This window comes from Miscanthus floridulus, chromosome 6 (genome assembly GCF_019320115.1).
Source record: "Miscanthus floridulus cultivar M001 chromosome 6, ASM1932011v1, whole genome shotgun sequence".
NCBI lineage: Eukaryota > Viridiplantae > Streptophyta > Magnoliopsida > Poales > Poaceae > Miscanthus > Miscanthus floridulus.
This window is the reverse complement of record NC_089585.1, coordinates 126,588,314-126,606,549: the sequence shown is the minus strand read 5'-3', so window position 1 is coordinate 126,606,549 and position 18,236 is coordinate 126,588,314. Positions and strand designations below refer to the sequence as shown.

At 47.1% G+C, this 18,236-nt stretch overlaps 1 protein-coding gene and 1 pseudogene across 1 annotated transcript; both read left to right on the top strand.

Moving 5' to 3' along the window:
* The first annotated feature begins 2,871 nt into the window (after positions 1–2,871).
* Positions 2,872–4,153, top strand: LOC136459514 (E3 ubiquitin-protein ligase PUB23-like). Its single transcript, XM_066459363.1, has one exon. The coding sequence runs from the start codon at positions 2,873–2,875 to the stop codon at positions 4,094–4,096; it is 1,224 nt and encodes a 407-aa protein (XP_066315460.1). The 5' UTR covers position 2,872; the 3' UTR covers positions 4,097–4,153.
* Positions 4,154–14,109: 9,956 nt separating this feature from the next.
* On the top strand, positions 14,110–16,391 carry LOC136461196 (zinc finger BED domain-containing protein RICESLEEPER 2-like; annotated as a pseudogene).
* The last annotated feature ends 1,845 nt before the right edge of the window (positions 16,392–18,236 follow it).

The window sequence follows — 18,236 nt, the reverse complement described above, 5'->3', positions numbered from 1 at the left end:
ATGCTACTGTGTACGAGTAAGAATAAAAGGAGCAAGGAATAAAGCAAAAAAAAAAGGCGAAAAGTAAACGGTGATGTCGGCGTTTGACGAGCACTACGATCAACCGATGATCCACAGGGAAATACAGTACGTACTATAGGAATCCTTCTCTGTGTCGCACCCAAAAAAAATGGTCAAACACCGTGTTCGCTCGGTTTATAAGCCGTACTTCTTCAACAAACGAATAATATTTTTCTCTCACAACAAATCAGCTAATAATACTTTCAGTCATGTCTTATCAGCCAAACGAACGGGGCACAACTTGATAGAATAACAGTCGGCACCACCCCTCTTGCCCACCACAAAAATCTGGCTAAATAATGCTGGGGCAGGACGGAATAATCGATGGTTATTCTTGCTTTGCGATTCAAACAGTTCTTTATCGATCGTTGTGTACGAGTTTCCCGCGTGAAACTTGCAGATTTAATAGTATATCGTTGACATCAGGTATGTTTAGTTTAGTGGATCTAAAGTGCACGAACGACTGGACGAGGTAAGTTGCATAGGTAACTTCCAACGATACCATGTTGGTACGTGGTACGTGCACATGACTCTGACGATACGACTACTAATCCACCCCTAGATTTGGAATAAATAAAATCTGAGCGATGACTCGGAGGGAGGGGAGATAGATCCTAGGCAGCTATAGCCCATGGCCCATTGATAGAGGGAAGGCTGAAGCCAACGAAAGATTAAGCAATGACATGCATAAACAGATCAGATGTTCAGATCGGTCAGGTGAACAATTAAACAATGAACAGAAAATTTGCAGGTCAAGCAGACACCGCCAGCACGGCGGATACCCTCCTCATCCAAACTGCGGGCAGGCTGCGCACATCTGTAGGGCTGGAACATGGCAGTGTTTCATATATCTGAGCCCGTGTTTAGCCCTTGTTTAGTTGGGTGAATTTGGATTTTGGGGATACTGTAGCACGTTCGTTTTTATTTGGCAAATAGTGTTCAAACATGGACTAATTAGGCTCAAAACGTTCGTATCGCAATTTCCCACCAAACTGTGCAATTAGTTTTTCTTTTCGTCTACATTTAATGCTCTATGCACGGGCCGCAAACATTCGATGTGACAGGTACTGTAGCAACTTTTTGGAAGTTGGGGTAGAACTAAACAAGGCTACAGTACCCATCCCATCGAATCTTGCGATACGTGCACGGAACATTAAATGTAGGCGAAAAAAAAACTAATTGCACAGTTTGGTTGGAAATCGCGAGACGAACGTTTTGAGCCTAATTAGACCATGATTGAACACTAATTATCAAATAAAAACGAAAATGCTACAGTAGCCCAAAATCCAAAATTCACCGGACTAAACACCCTGTGAATAAACAACAGCGTTAACAGAGGAGAGCCAGCGCGCCAATTGCTATGCCTGGCTTTCTCGGCTTTGTTAATCCCAACGTTGCCCAGGTCAACTTGTTGGGCCTCCCCACTCGTCCAATAATCCATCCCCATGTAGGCAACTTTACGAATAGACGCCTCAACTTGTGCTTATTTGTGCTTAGAGCCCCTGATGGTTGACCACTTATGCCCTGTTCGCTTGGCTGAAGGTACTATTAGCTGATTTGTTGTGAGAGAAAAATACTATTTATTGACTGAAAAAATACGGCTTATAAACCAAGCGAACGAGTCGTTGACTTTCCAAGTTCCAACGAGATTGGAATGATACCCGATCATTGGTTAACCGCCACATATGGCACCGGCAAACAGTGTTAGCAGTACTTTGGACAGCGACTGCTGGACTATGATTCAAAGCAATGACTTGACTATGTGCTTGCATTTGGTGAACTGGAGTTTTAACAGGAAATACTAATAGCGAAAGGCCCTTATTGTGTTAAAGATATACGTGAACAATTAAAATTAAAAGCAATACGTGAACAAACCATTCCTACCTAGAAGTTGGAAGGTGTTCTTTGACTTTTAGCTGCAGAAGCAGAGCTAGAACAAATTGGAACGGGTGTTATGGATTCATAAATTTGTATATTATGGATGCATATATGGTGATTTTTTTAGTCTGTCTACTATATAACCATGTGTTTTATGCAATTTCAACACATAAAATTTTTTGCACCAGTCTCCACCCTTCTTCTACCTCCAGCCTCCAGTCTCCACAGATCACAGATCACATATCACAATTTTTTTTTTCTATGGAAGGACAAATCACAGATCCGCCGCCTCCGCCGCCGCCGCCACCGCCACCGCGGGCGCCAGCGCCGGTGGTCACCGGTGAGAAAGAGAGAGGGAGAGAGATAAAAAAAATCCATGTATTTTTTCTATGCTAAAACACATGTGTGTTGTATAGCATTTCTGTTTTTTTTTTTGTGTTTTGGCGTGCCATCTAGACTTTACATAGATCAACCCGAGTTTAGCTCTGACCCTCTTGCAAAACAACTACAATGCCATATGTTTGATTTTCTTCGTAGACGTATTCATTGAACTATCTAGATTGCGCTGCGAGTCAAACTTTTCATAAAAACAAGGAGAAGTCAGAGTATGCTCCCTTCACACATTTCACTACCTCTGTTTATGCAGCAAATTCAGCCTTTATAGGAGAACTAAGGACTAGTAGACCTTAATTTGTAGTGTCCTAAGGGTCTAAACCGGAAGAGCACCACAGCGATGTGACGCATGTGAACACCACCAAGACGAGAGCGAATCCAGCACTCCGCCTTTAGAGATAAAAAAAGCACTCCGCCTTTAAACTAATCGACGACAACCGCCCGCGCTACCGCAACGCGCCCTCACCGTCCTCCTCTCCTCCCCGCAGTATAAAAGTTTCCTTCCGCCTCACATCTTCTCGTCAAACCCGATCCGTGGACAATGGCGAGCGCGCCCGGCGAGGTGCCGTCCCACTTCCTCTGCCCCATCTCGCTGCAGCTCATGCGGGAACCCGTCACGCTGCCAACCGGCATCTCCTACGACCGCGCCGCTATCTCCCGCTGGCTGGCCGCGCCCGCGCCCGCCGGCGGCCGCACCTGCCCGGTCACGCGCGTGCCGCTCCAGGCGCAGCCCCAGCTGACGCCCAACCACACCCTCCGCCGCCTCATCCACGCCTGGCTCGTGTCCCTCTCCCCCGAGGCGGAGGTCGACGAGGACGTAGCTGCGCTGCGGGGGCTCGTGCCCGGCGCCGAGGTGGCCGCGCTGCTGTCCGACGCGGCCGCGGCGAAGGTTGAGGCGCTCAAGAGGCTGCGGGAGCTGGTGGCCGAGTGCGAGGACAACCGGGCGGTTCTCGAGTCCCAGGACGGTGTGTTTGACGCCTTGTCTCGCGTCGTGAGCAGTGCCGATGCTTCCTCGACGGCGCGCGAGGAGGCGGTCGGGGTCCTTGCGTCGCTCCGGATCCCGGAGCTGGAGCTGGCCGCCGTCGTGGCCAGGCACAACAATCTGGGGGAGGCACTCACGGCCGTCCTCCGCTCGCCGAACCAGAAGCCGCGCGCGAACGCCGCTATGCTCGTTAGGTCCCTCTCGGAAGCGGCCTGGCCGGCCTGGGTCATCGGGCTGAGCCAGGACCTTCTCGCCGAGGTTGTCCGCGTGGTCCGCGACCGTGTCTCGACGCAGGCGACCAAGGCAGCGCTGCACGCCCTCGTGGCGCTCTGCCCCTACGGCCGGACCCGCGTCAAGATCGTGGGCACTGGCGCGGTGCCGGCGATCGTGGACCTCCTGCTCGACGACCCCGAGAGGCGTGTCAACGAGATCGCGCTCGTGGCGCTGGACCGGCTGTGCACGTGCGCCGAGGGTCGCGCTGAGCTGGTCGTGCACGCGGCGGGGCTGGCCGTGGTGGGCAAGAAGGTGCTGCGGGTGTCGGAGGCCGCTAGCGAGCGGGCGGTGCGCGTGCTGCGCTCCGTGGCGCGCCACGCGGCGACGCCTGCCGTGCTGCAGGAGATGGCGCAGTCCGGCGTCGTGGCCAAGCTCTGCGCGGCGCTGCGGTCCGAGCAGTGCGGGGTGAGGACCAAGGAGAGGGCGCATGAGGTGCTCAAGCTGCATTCCAGGACCTGGAGGAGCTCGTCCTGCCTGTCTCCAAAATTTTTGGAGCTCTACCCTTCGTGACGATAGGGCTTCTTTTTCGTGTTGATTCATTCTTTCAATCTAGGCATCAGATTGTGCCTGCCAGCGGAGAAAATATTTCAGGGGGCTGAACAGCACTGCTGTTCGATCTTAAGTCTTAGCCCCCTATACTATAGACACTTGCCTAAAAATTCATGGGGCTCCACAGGGGTTCCACTGCTTCGAGATGGATAGGGGGGCTTGAGCCTCCGCTCCACCGCTGTGTCCGCCCCTGGTGCCTGCGGAAGAGGGACACATCTGAGGTGATTTCTTTTTGCTTGGTTACCGAATTAGTGTAGGATGATGTAATCTTCTTGATCATCTGTTCAGTTCAGCGCACCTGATTTGTGCCAAGTTGTTGAGATGGAGAATACGTTTCGTATTCACTGAACGAAGAATCAAGTGCTGATAAAATCAAGAAAGGAGTCGCAGGATGAAAATGGAAAAGCTAAATCATACTCGAGCATTTCATGCGCGATCCATGCTCCATTTTCCATGGACCTGATTTGCACCAAGACCTGCGTTGAGGTGGACTTCTCCACTTCCGACATAATCGCTCTGTTAAACTAAGATGCAAATTCCATATGTTTGGTCCTTCGGTTAACATACAAAATGTGAACTAAAATGGTTTAGGGAGAATTAAACTATATTAGTTAACTCAGAAAAAAGCATTAGTAGATAAGCACGTAAGCTATTAATTGATGATTGCTATGACCGGGTACTAAAGCTAATTAGGCTACATATTGTGTGGTATTGCAAATCCCATTAATATTCGTAAGCCAATGTACTGAATTTGAACTAAATATTTTTCATTGGAGATAGAAATAGCTGGTCAAAGATGAAACGAAATTGCTGCTACTACAAAAAATGATAACACACACATACAAAAAGAAAAGAATCATGTCGTACTAACGCTGAAATGTTGAATTTATATGTATAATATGTTAAGATAGATTTAGCTATTAGATCTTTTTTATCACAAAACATGTATTCGGATTTCTAGTATATATGTGTTGTTTTCCTCAAGTTAGTTCAGGTATTGTTTCTGAAAATAATTACAAGGATCCAAGTATTGCAACTCCAATTGATTTATCAGGTAATAATATGAAAGATTCATCTTTTATCAAGCTTGGTGCCTTTTATATTGACGTGAAACGTGACAAGGAAGAGGATGATAGCATCCTGTTATGCATTCTAATTTCTAAAGGAATTCACCTGTTCAAGAAAGCATAGAAATCAAATAAATATATCAATACTGGTTCTATGCTTACTGAGATGGAAGATATGCCACTTGAATAATTTTGGGCCTGATATGATTGTGCTATCACGAAGCATGCAAAATTAGTCAATGGACGTCACGTTATCTTGTGTGTGGTTAGTTTTCTAGCCGGAATATTTTAATATAACTAGATAAATGCCCTTGCGTTGCACCGATGACAAATTTGATCAATTTAAAGATAATAAAAAGGTAATAAACGATTTTGTATTGGGAACTCTAAACTATTTTTCAATTCGAACCATATTCCCTTTCTATGCACTTCCCCGCATCATTTGCCTCTTTTTCCACTCTTGACGATCATATAGAACATAAGAGATATTAATGTGGAAAAACAAAGATAACTAAAATATGAAATTAAACACCGGAAGATTATACTAATGGTGAATGGAGACTATGTCATTGGAGGACCGTGGCATTTTCATTCTCCAGTCGTTTCTAGTTCTTGAGCACCAATAGCCTGGGCTTATAGTTCATGAGCAGCACATGTCTGTGCTTGTTTTTGAGCTGCACGAAGTGACCAAGACTCGCAGTCGCACTAGCCGGTGGAGCCTTCACTCGATCAGGATCGGCGCTCGGTGGAAGTCGGAACCGCAGAAGCCAGAAACAGTGGAATACTGGAATTGAATGACAGCCACAAACGCAACGCAGATGGTCTTCCAAATCAGCATGTGTGTCCTTTTGGGGCCTGGGCTTAACATATGGCCCAATAGGCCCAGTCGGTCCAGTTCGCTCGTCGCATCGTCCGCAAACTGCAACGACTCATCGTCTTCTTCGTCGCAAACAGACATCGGGCCATGGCAGAGCTCTCCGTCCGCAGGGACAGGGGGTTCACCGGAGGGCAGCGGCGGACCCAGGATTTCAAAGTTGGGTATGCCCAAGCCCCATGCTAAAGAAAATATATTATAAATTGAGCAAAGATCAAAGGAGAACTTGAGTTGTTGCCTCTGAATTTGGTTAAGAAAGATACCGAATCAAGATCTGTCTGCGCTTCCAGACGGCTCTAGCGGGGTGTGCGTCTGTGATGGCGACCAACGTGCCATCCTAGCCGCTGGTATCTAGCGGGGTGTGAGGCGGCCCGCGGTTGAACTACACCTGCCTGCTTGCCGAGTGCTCGAGCCACAATAGTGGTAGATCAGCTACAACACTGTGCGTTTTAGGGCGACACCGCACTCGGGTTATTTTAATGTTGCCGGGCGACGTGGCCAACGTCTTCGCTAGGCAGGCGCTAGGATTTCGTCTCGCGGGAGCATCCGTCGGGCCCGCGGCTCCTGCGCTTTGCCTCACGAGTTTCTTGACCAAGGGAGGAGAATGGACTAGAATCAGCCTTGATGGCCGGGTGAGCAGATAGGTATTGGGCTGCAACGTGGTTTCGTGGGCTGTTTTTGGATGAACAAGATAAAGAAAACTGCGATACTAAAGCTTAACTATATTGTGCATATATGTATACCTATATATACTAGTTTTTGCGGTAAAAATGTTGGGTATGCCCGGGAATACCCGGGCACAACACCAGGTCCGCCCATGCCGGAGGGTAGGTCTGGCGGCCGCCAGAGCTCAACATATTGTTGGATCCGCCCCTGGTTCTACCCCGACGACGGCGTCCCGCCTCCACATATTCGTGAACGCCCCCGTCAGGAACCGGAGCCGCCGGCTGGTGCCCCGCGCTAAGATGCAACGCATTCGCTTTTGCGGCGGCGTCCGCGCCGGCCGTGGAGCTCTGCCGGAGGCCCTTCCGCTACGCGCTGCAACTGCTGGTGGAAGCCAAGGCGCGGGCGGCGTCGCACGAGGGGCGCGGGAGGGACGAAGGGGTGAGCGGGGCAAAGCGAGAACGCGCATGCGGTTACCTTTCGTATTCCTAGTGGTGTTGATCGATAGGCTCGAAATTGTATCAAACTCGGAGTTCGGGCGCGCACAAGAAGGGAGTTTGACATCGGGCGCGCACAGGAAAATCCGTTGGACGAAACCCGTCCGTGTATTTTTAAGTGGAAGTGGTGTTCCAAATTATAAGACGTAATTAGAAGATGTTTTGGTTTTTCTAGATTCATAGTTTTTACAATCGATATTGCTACTGTACGGGCATCCGTCCCGTCCGGACGGACCCACATGACATGACCGATGCGCCTCGCTGTGCTCGCCCGCGTCCTCCTCCCGCTTCTCCACTCTGCACGACCGATCGTGCCTCGCTCTGCTCGCCCGCACCTCCTCCCGCTCCTCCACTCTCCCGCTGCTGGCACGCAGCGCTCGTGCGCCGCCGCCCCTCCCTCCTTCCCTCCCTTCCTCCGTCTGCAACCTCCATGCCATCGGAGAGTAGGGCAACGACGGTGGCTTCCGGGGAGCCTCCCCTCCCTCCCTCCGCGACTTCCATGCCACCGGAGAGGAGGGCGGCGGCTTCCGACGAGCCGTCCCTCCCTCCCTCCCTCTGCGACCTCCATGTCACCGGAGAGGAGGGCGATGGCAGCGGCTTTCGGCAAGGTAGGTGGATATGAGCCCTCCTCCTCCACCTCCTCCTCTTCATCTAAGATCACCTCCTCCTCCTCCTCCTCCTCCTCCTCCACCTCTGGATCTGGATCTGATGGACGCCGCGGTGGCTAGGGTTCCGGCGAGCTCTGTTGCAGTAGCCTTGTTTTGCTGTTGCACCAAGTAATATTCATTTGTTGCATTAACCTTTTTCTGATGTTGGATCTCGCATTGCGCTTTGTTTCTGTTGTCGCGGTATCGTTGTTTTGCTATTGCAACAAGTATTTTTTTCTTTGTTGCATTAGTCTTTTTTCCTGATGTTGCATCTCGCATTGTGCTTTGTTTCTTGTTGTTGCAGTAGCTTTGTTTTGCTGTTGCAATAAATATTTTTTCTTTGTTGCATTAATCTTTTTTTCTAATGTTGATTTCTCGCATTTGTGCTTTTGTTCTGATTTTGTTGCAGTAGCCTTGTTACGGTGTTGCAACAAGTAATATTTTTTGTTGCATTAGTTTCTTTTTTCTAATGTTGCATCTCGTATTGCAGTAGCTTTGTTCTGTTGTTGCAGTCGCTTTATTCTAATATTGTAGTAGACTTGTTCTGATGTTGCATTTTGCATTGCTTTTTGTTTGATGATGCAAACAAGTAATAATACTTTTTGATGGGAGCTCGATGAGGATGCCACGCACCTAGCGTGGGCGCGGCGGGGGATGGGCGGCGCATGGGATGGCGGGGGGGGGGGGGGGACGGGCGGCGCGGTGGGATGGGCGGGATGGCGGCGCCTGCAGGACGGAACGAGTCTACTGTTCCATGGGGCGGCGGGGCGCTAGGTGCTCCGTTGTTTTGGTCGGGGATCAAAACGAGTCTGTTGTTCCGGGGGTGGCGGGGGCATGGTTTCGTGCGTGGGGGCGGGACACTCGGACGGGGACGGAGGTGCGTTCGGACGCGCCCCTGAATCCGGGCGTCCGGACGCTAGGAGCGCCGTTTTACTATGCGCCTAAATATATATTATGTCTAGATATATAGCAAATGCTATGAATCTAAAAATGCCAAAATATCTTATAATTTGGGATAGAGAAAGTAATAGATAACAGTTGTGTGAGATGGTTTCATAATTAGCCCTTTCTTTATTTGATCTGCAGTCGGACACGCATGGTTGTGTCGAGGCAGGTCAGGCCTGACTGCATATGTGGTCGAGTCAGGGTGCTTTTGTGCGCCCCAAGTTGGAGTCGGACCGCCGTGACTATGCCCACATATAAGGCTAAGGTTTGGCCTTGTAATAGATTTCGGACTTGCTAACGCCCAGATATCCGATCTAAAGCGCTAGCATGGAACGACGCCACGTGCGCAAGAGAAATGGAGCCTGTGCCGCCTATTTTCTCGCGCCCCACCGCGTGGGCCCTCATGCCTGCACTCGGTTTCTCACGCCCCCGTCTGCGCCTACTCGATGGCGCCCCAGCCAATGACGGGTCTAGGATTCAAAACCTAAGAGGCGAAACTTATTGACTTTAAGCTAATCAGTACAATTAATATATATATTGTTGTAATTTTATAATAGGGTTTGAAGGCATGTTAGAAAAACTTGAGAGGCCACATAGATCCGCCACTGGCCCCAGCAGTGGGCCCGCGCTGCTCGGTCGTCAGCCAACACCTACAGTAGGTGGCTGCAGCAAGTGGGTCACATTACAACATGTGCAACTCCCAGATCGAGTTTTGCAACACCCAGACGAAATACTTGCAACATACGTCTAAAATAGCTGAAACACTTGTAACATATGTTTGAAACAATTGCAAAACACCTGAAAAACACTTAAAAGTCATTGCAAACATATGCAACATCCTGATAAAAACACTTGCAATATATGTATGAAACACTTGAAAGACTTGAAACATACGCTTGCAACATGCATATATATGCAACATCCAGATCTACTTTTGCAACATCCATATGAAACACTAGCAACATATGTCTGATATAGATAAAATATTTGGAACATACACTTGAAAACATACGTGTATAGCCATTACAACTGATCTACTTTTACAACAACCCGGTCTATTTTTCAACATCAATAAAAAACGCTTGCAACATTTATCTGAAACACTTGAAACTCTTTCAACGCAAACATCTTCTTGCTGCTTTGACGAATGGAGGCTCGTCGACGTGTGGAAGTCACCGGTGTGCTCGCCGGTGGTGCGGAGCTCGCTGGCAACGCGGAGTTGGGCCGCGGCGCATAGAGGATGGGGTGGGGCGGCACGTGCGGCGATGGCACAGAGGGCTGGTGGGCATGGCAGCAGTGGCGCAGAGGGTGGGTGGAGCCCAGACGATTGGACGTCCTGACCCTAGCATTTCCGTAATATATTAGATTGGATTTTTATTCAGAGTTAATCCCTGTTGAGCCGTCGCTCCGAAAACCCTAATTGGTGTCTCCATCTATTATCAAGAGTTGAAGCTTATTCTTGTACGGATTTGTGTGGAGTGCGTGATTGCTACAACTCAGGTGCTGTCATTTGGAATTCTCGAATTTCCTTATCTCTGATCATGGTTCGTTGTGATCGCGGGTGGAAGACTTCTATCGAGGTTCGGATTCCAGTTTCTGTAGGCCGATCCCTCCTTTTAATACTGTTCTGCTGGTTCCCCGTGGGCGTCAGATATTGGCGTGTTGATGGGTGCTGCTATTGGTGTGAGGCTTATTCTTGTTTTATTCCTGCTACTCTCGCTACTAGTATACTAGTCTGTGATCCATCCGTTGAGTTGATTTGCTGGAATAATTCGCCTGGGATGATGTGATTTCCTTTGGATATATCAGAGTCCGACTGCATATATATACTAGTGTTGCTGAGATTATTTAATTCAAAGGGCTACTGTGTTCTTGCCCCTATTTTAAACCCTAATTATGATTTTACCTCTATTTTCTTTCATTTTATGTTTTTACACCTGCTTTTCTAAAATGAAGGTTCAATTTACCCCTACTCCGTGAACAGCAGGTAACGGTGTTAAAAAAGTTGAAAGATGACATGTTTGCCCTTCTGAATATTACATTTTTGCCCCTATTTCAAACCCCAATTATGATTTTACCCACACTTTTTTTCACTTTATGTTTTTACCCCTATTTTTTCAAAACGAAGGCTCCGGTTACCCCAATTCTTAACTCAGTTATCTACATCTGGATCAAAACAATTAAAAATTAACAAAAGCCCTGTGAAAAGACAAACTTACCCCTTATCTCTCGGTCGTCTCTCTCAGGGTCGTCCCCTCTCAACGCTAGCAAACAGCGGGTGGCTGGGTGCGGCGACGGTGGCGGCGGAATGACAGCGTCGGGCCATCGGGCGGGCGCGGTGAGCGGGCACGTGCGGCCAGGCAGAGGAAGCGACGTGGGTGCGCGCGGCTTGGCCGTCGTTGCAAGCGCGTGTCTCGTGAAAGCAGCCGACCATGGACCCAAAGACCCGCCTCTCTCTCTCAACTCTCCGGCTCCATTGCCTGGCCGCACACGCCCACTCGCCTCACACCGCCCAACGGGCCCGCTGTTGGCCTTCCGCCGCCGTCGCATCCAGCCATCCGCTAGAGTTGAGAGCGAGAGGCGGGTCTTTGGCTCCATGGTCGGCTGTTTTCACGAGACGCGCGCTCGCGACGCCGCCCAAGCCATGCGCGCCCGCGCCAAGCAGAGCCGCGTGCCTGGCTGCTCGCCCACGTCAGGCTAAGCTGCGCACGCCCGCGCCGCTTCCTTCGCCTGTCCGCACGCGCCCGCTCGCCCGACGGCCCAACGCTGTCCTTCCACCGTCACCGCCGCCGCACCCAGCCGCCCGCTGCCTGATAGCGTTGAGATGGACGACCCTGAGAGAGACGACCGAGAGATAAGGGGTAAGTTTGTCTTTTCACAGGGCTTTTGTTAATTTTTAATTGCTTTAATCCGGATATAGATAACTAAGTTAAGAATTGGGGTAAACGGAGCATTCGTTTTGGGAAAGTATGGGTAAAAACACAAAGTGAAAGAAAGTGGGTGTAAAATCACAATTGGGGTTTAAAATAGGGGGAAACGCAATATTCGGATGGGCAAACTTGTCATCTTTCAACTTTTTTAACATAGTTACCTGCTGTTCACGGAATAGGGGTAAATTGAACCTTCGTTTTGGAAAACTAGAGGTAAAAATACAAAGTAGAAGAAAATAGAGATAAAATCACAATTGAGGTTTAAAGTAGGAGCAAAAACACAATAGCCCCTAATTCAAACTAGCTGTTGCCCTCTCCGATAGTTGAGTCCACTCAGTTGATCAAGTACGTCAGATTTTTCTGCTGGTTTATTGTAGTGCGGCTAGCCATCAAATAAACAGAGTAACTACAATCACTGATCTGAATATTGAATTGATGGGATTGGCATTCCAGAAGTGGGTTATTTAATTTGATTGTACCGTGAAAGTGGGAAAATATTTTGGGCATCGTAGACGTGTCCTCATAACCGAGTCGGTGTCTCACGGTCTCGGTAGTCGGCAACGGCAAGAACTGTGAAGGCGAGAGGAGTCGTGTCGGGGTAGAGCGTCACCGCAAGCTGCATCGGACTCGGGCGATTAGATGTCGTGGCCTGAAAGATGAAAAGTCACTGCTTACTGGCATAGTACGTATAGGAATAGGAACCATCGACAACGTACTGGGCTAATTGTTGGGCCTCCAAATCAAATCTGCCTAATATATCTACTAATTACATATATATTGACGGCCCCTCTGTTTGATGGGCCCCAACGATCTAACGGGTTGCCCCTCCCCTAGAGCCGGCCCTATGATGAAGGGATAGAGGTGGAACGTAGCAGGGAGCAGGCATAGAGCGAAGCGGAGGTGCAGTTGTCAGTGGTAGGCTCCAAACAAAACATTTTGAGAGTTCGAGACCGGACCACTTTTGGCCAAAGCAAGGGGAAATCACTTGTTAGCACTGTGCATCATGCTATTTGACTTGTCGGCCAAGCCTACTGACCCGGCGGCCTTGCATGCTAGTTTCGCCCCTGCTCTCACAGTCTCACTGGCCCTTTCTAGCATAGATTGGACACCATCAAGGTAGAAAGAGACCAAAAAGATCTTATTCTAAGGCCTTCTGCAGTGTGTCGCCTTAGTGAAGCTTGAAGAGGAGAGAGAGGATTGAGGAGTCACTCTATCACATTGCAAAAGATAGTGCTAACTTCTACCGATGTCAAGAAATCCGGGAGCGTATCACGTAGTTGCGCCGGTGCTAACTCGATAAAAAAATAGGAGGTGACAGGTTCGGTAGTACTTTTTAAGTCTGTGTGGGAGTCCCATCACCTGCGCATGGTGGGCCTGAGTGATGCCCAGTTTGCATGCCCACTGCAGCTGATGAAGAGCGGTGCTGCTTTTTTGGTGATGGCAGATGCAAATAGTAGTAGGCAGCACTCACACTGCAGAGGGCCTAATGCGCCATCATCGCCAGGACCTCATCGATGGTGCTAGAAAATAATCCTAAATGATACAAGCACAAAAAAAATCTACAAAAGGAGCGGGTCCTCGCTCCTCTAGCCGCTAGTGAGGTTGTCTGTAGGGAGAGAGTAGGGGGACTGAGACGGTGGCGACGCGAAGGGCCTAAGCGACGGTGGCTGTTGAGCAGTTGGTGTTCAGCCTGGGCACTTTTTACCCGTAAACCGCAAACCGAACCGAACCGAACCGAACCGCACCGAACCGAAATATCGGTTTGTTCGGTTTTCTGTTGTCGGTTCGGTTTATGGTTTTGCACTGTTCGGTGTTCGGCTTCGGCTTCGGTTTTTACTCAAACCGAATCGAGGAACCGAACAAACCGAAGTGCATGCTGCAGACCAGAAAACTGGAAACAACTCCGCCGATCGTCGCCTCACGCCCTCAGTCCCTCACGGCCCATAGTTCCACGGCCCATCAAGACGCAAAGGAAACCCCCATCCCGTAGCTCAGCGCGCAGAGGCAGCGCCACAGCCGCTCATCCCGCTCTCTCGGACGCTCGCCATTCCCTAACCCTAAATCATCGAGTGGCGGCCGACGGGCGACTGGAGCAGGTCACGGCGAGCCGACGAGGAGAAGGGAGGTAGGAGGCGGAAGGCTGAGAGCAGCAGTCGCAGGGACCAGGGAGGAGGCGCGGCAGGCGGCCAGGCGCTCGGCAACACCCTCGTGAAGTTCTCCGACCAAGACAACGGCGGCACGGACAGAGCAGTCCTCCAATGTAAGTTTAGATCGAGCTTCAATTCTTCTTCTGGTCTTCTCCTCTTCTCCTTGCTGTTGTTAATTCCTGATTTGAAACATTTCGTTTCTAGATGGGGGACACAGATGAACTGTTGCTTGTGAGATTAATCAGACTCAAACTCAAGAAACTAAAGCTAGAGCGTCAACGACTGGAGTGGTAGATGCAAGCAAGGAGCAGCAGGAGAGCAAGGATGGAGAGAAAGCGGATGAAGAATCCAGGAAAAGGAAACCCATGGCTCTAAGATCTGATGTATGGGATAGTTTCAGCAAGGTCAAACTTGATAATGGGGAAGAGAGAGCCAAATGCAAGTGGTGTCAAAAGCTGTTTCATTGTGGCTCAAGAACAAATGGTACGTCATCCTTGAAAGCTCATCTGAAGATTTGCAAAAAGAATCCAAACAAACCCGTAGTTGATAATCAAGCAACTTTGCAACTGACACCATGTGCTGGCACTAGTAGTATGGGTATTGTAACCACTTGGAAATTTGATCCTGATAAACTTAGAAGGATTTTTGCTGAGATGATAATTGAAGATGAACAACCATTTGTGTTATCTGAACGTTCTGGTCTTAGGAAATTAATGGCAGAAGCATGTCCACGGTTTATTCTGCCATCTAGAAGAACAATCACTAGAGCTTGTGTTAAAGTATATGAAGATGAGAAAGAAAAGCTTAAGAAATTTTTTAAGGAAAATTGTGAAAGAGTTTGCCTCACAACTGACACATGGACTGCAAAGAATAGCCAAAACTACATGTGTGTTACAGCCCATTTTATTGACAATGACTGGAACCTAAGGAAAAAAATTATTGGTTTTTTCTTGGTTAAGGGCCATAGAGGGGAGGACATTGGGAAATCATTAGAGAATTGTTTGGCTGAGTGGGGCATTGACAAGGTTTTCACAATAACAGTAGACAATGCTAGTGCAAACAATAACACAATTAAGTATGTGAGGCGGATCTTGAATGAGTCAAAAGGTTGTTTTGCTGAAGGAGAGTACCTGCATATGCGATGTGCTGCTCACATTATCAACCTAATAGTAGGTGATGGGTTGAAGGAAATTGATATATCAATTCAGCGTGTCCGTGCTGCTGTTAAGTTTATCAGGTGTGGAACATCTAGGTTGGTAAAATTTAAGAAATGTGCTGAGTTAGCCAAGGTACAGAGCAAAGCATTTCTTAACTTAGATATTTGCACTAGATGGAACTCAACCTACCTTATGTTAAATGCTGCACAGAAGTACCAAAAAGCATTTGAAAGATATAGTGATGAAGACCCTCTAATACAAATTAGAAATAGAAGGAGAGAATGGTCCAGGGGTACCAACAAAAACAGATTGGGAGAAGGCTAGGAAGATGGCTGAGTTTCTTGAACACTTTTATGACCTCACTCTCCGTGTTTCTGTACAAAGTCGTCCAACATCTCACACTTATTTTCATGAGATTACTGATGTATTACTTCTGCTGAGAGAATGGTGTCATAGTGAAGACAACCTATGTAAGGAAATGGGTATGAGAATGTTAGTGAAGTACTACAAGTACTGGGGAGATAAGTATGGTGAGAGGTTGGGAGACAGAGAGAAGAGAGGAGAGAAAGATAAGGGGGATCAGCTGCTCAACTTCATTGTTTTCTTCTGTGTTGCTATTGATCCTAGATACAAACTTTCAAAATGCATTAGAATGGGAATTAAGGTAATGTTTGGGGATACAATAGGAGAAAAGCTGTGGGATACAGTGAACACTTATTTTCGTGCTTTGTTTGAAGAGTACAAGGAAATGTATGCACCAAAAGATAAGGCACCACAACCTACTGAATCTGAATCAGCTGAAACCAGCACAAGAGTGAGTAGGTGGATGTCAGTAATTACTGAGCAGATTAACAGTGAGGGTGGAACTGTCAAATCTGAGGTAGACAAGTATCTATCAGAAGATAATGAGCCGGACACAAAAAGATTTGACATTCTAAAGTGGTGGAAGGCTAATTCAACAAGATTCCCAATATTATCTAGAATGACTCGTGATCTGTTGACGATTCCTATCACCTCAGTTGCCTCTGAGTCAGCCTTCAGTGCTGGTGGCCGAACTCTTGATGACTTTCGGACCTCACTAACCCCAAAAATGGTTGAGCGCCTCGTTTGTGCAAATGATTGGCTTCGTGGAGGAAACTATGTTAGTGTTGAAGAGGACAGCGAACAAATGTTTTTGCTTGAGGAAGGTAACATATTAAATTATTAGTTGCTTCTAATGTGCTTCATGATTCATACACTGTACTAACTTAGATCATCTATTCTTTATTTATTTTAGAACTTGGTGGCCTGTCCATTTCTAAGGAAGCTACTACAGCTACTGAGTCCTGATCACTTGGTAAAAGGTAAATTTATATTGCAGGTTTTGTACATAAGTACATTCATCTGTTTAATATTTCTTGGATTGCTGAGATTCACTAACTGAGATCACTTGATGGCTGCAGGACTGCTGATGCTCCAGTACAGCAGTACTTGCCCACTCGCCACTTGATGTCTTGGTGTATGGAATGGATCCTAGCATATGATGCTGCTGCTGGCCTGCGGCTACTTCTCTATTTGAATAATGAAGAACTCTTGAATCTATGTAATTCTGTACTGTTGTCTTGAGGCTTGTAAGCTTGTAAGCTTGTTGATTTGTTGAATTTATTGGGTTAAGTCCAATTTACACCCTCCAACTTGCAGCAAAGTTCGGATTTCAACCTCGAACTTCAAAACCGGACAACTTTGGCCCTCCAACTCTCGAAAAAGTTCAACTTTCAACCTTCTGCGCGGTTTTGCGGGTGAACAGTAACTTTTGATATTTTCAGGAGCGTCAGAATTTTATATTATTTTTTCGAGCATCTTAACTTCCTCAAATGAAAAAACTCAAAACTACAAAGTTGTAGATCTCATCGAGGTCTACAATTGACATATAAAAATTACCTTTATCCGACATCGTATTGAAGGGTTTTCTATTTTTTGAAATTTGAGTCTCATCACGCGATAAAATATGGTGCTGAAATTTTATATTATTTTTTCGAGCATCTTACTTTCCTCAAATGAAAAAACTCAAAACTACAAAGTTATAGATCTCATCGAGGTCTACAATTTACATATAAAAATTATCTTCATCCAACATCGTATTGAAGGGTTTTCTATTTTTTGAAGTTTGAGTCTCATCACGCGTGAAACAATTTTATCGCGTGATGAGACTCAAATTTCAAAAAATAGAAACCCTTCAATACGATGTCAGATGAAGATAATTTTTATATGTAAATTGTATACCTCGATGAGATCTACAACTTTGTAGTTTTGAGTTTTTTCATTTGAGGACAGTAAGATGCTCGAAAAAATAATATAAAATTTCAGCACCATATTTTATCGCGTGATGAGACTCAAATTTCAAAAAATAGAAAACCCTTCAATACGATGTCGGATGAAGATAATTTTTATACGTAAATTGTAGACCTCGACGAGATCTACAACTTTGTAGTTTTGAGTTTTTTCATTTGAGGACGTTAAGATGCTTGAAAAAATAATATAAAATTTCGGCGCCACCCAAAAATATCAAAAGTTACTGTTCACCCACAAAACCGCCCAGAAGGTTGAAAGTTGAACTTTTTCGAGAGTTGGAGGGCCAAAGTTGTCCGGTTTTGAAGTTCGAGGTTGAAATCCGAACTTTGCTGCAAGTTGGAGGGCGTAAATTGGACTTAACCCTTGAATTTATGTAAGCTTGTAAGTTTGTTGATTTGTTGAATTCATACACTGTACTAATATATCACTTGAGGCTTGTAAGCTTGTTTTCTGGAGTGCTTGAATTTATGTAAGCTTGTTTTCTGGAGTTTCGGTTATTTCGGTTAAAATCGAAAACCGAATAGAAAAAATCGAAACCGAATTCTACGGTTTTCTGTTTTCTGGAAAACCGATCAGAGGGCTGAAATATGAAAACCGAAGTTTTAAATAACCGAATTAACCGAACCGAATTATCAGTTAAAACCGAACGCCCAGAGTGAGTTGGTGTTGGTGTTGGTGTCTTTCCACTTATAGCTACATTATGAGCATCATAAACGTTGGATTGCCTTCCTTCTAGAACATTGGCTTGAAAGGAGCATTTGAAATCTTTAGTGCGCAATATGAACAGGGATCATCTAAGGCAAGCTGAGTGATTTTGGGCTACTTTTAATTTATAAGCCTAGT

Coding starts and splice junctions, on each gene's coding strand:
- LOC136459514 (XM_066459363.1), top strand. CDS start 2,873: ATGGCGAGCGCGCCCGGCGAGGTGCCGTCCCACTTCCTCTGCCCCATC.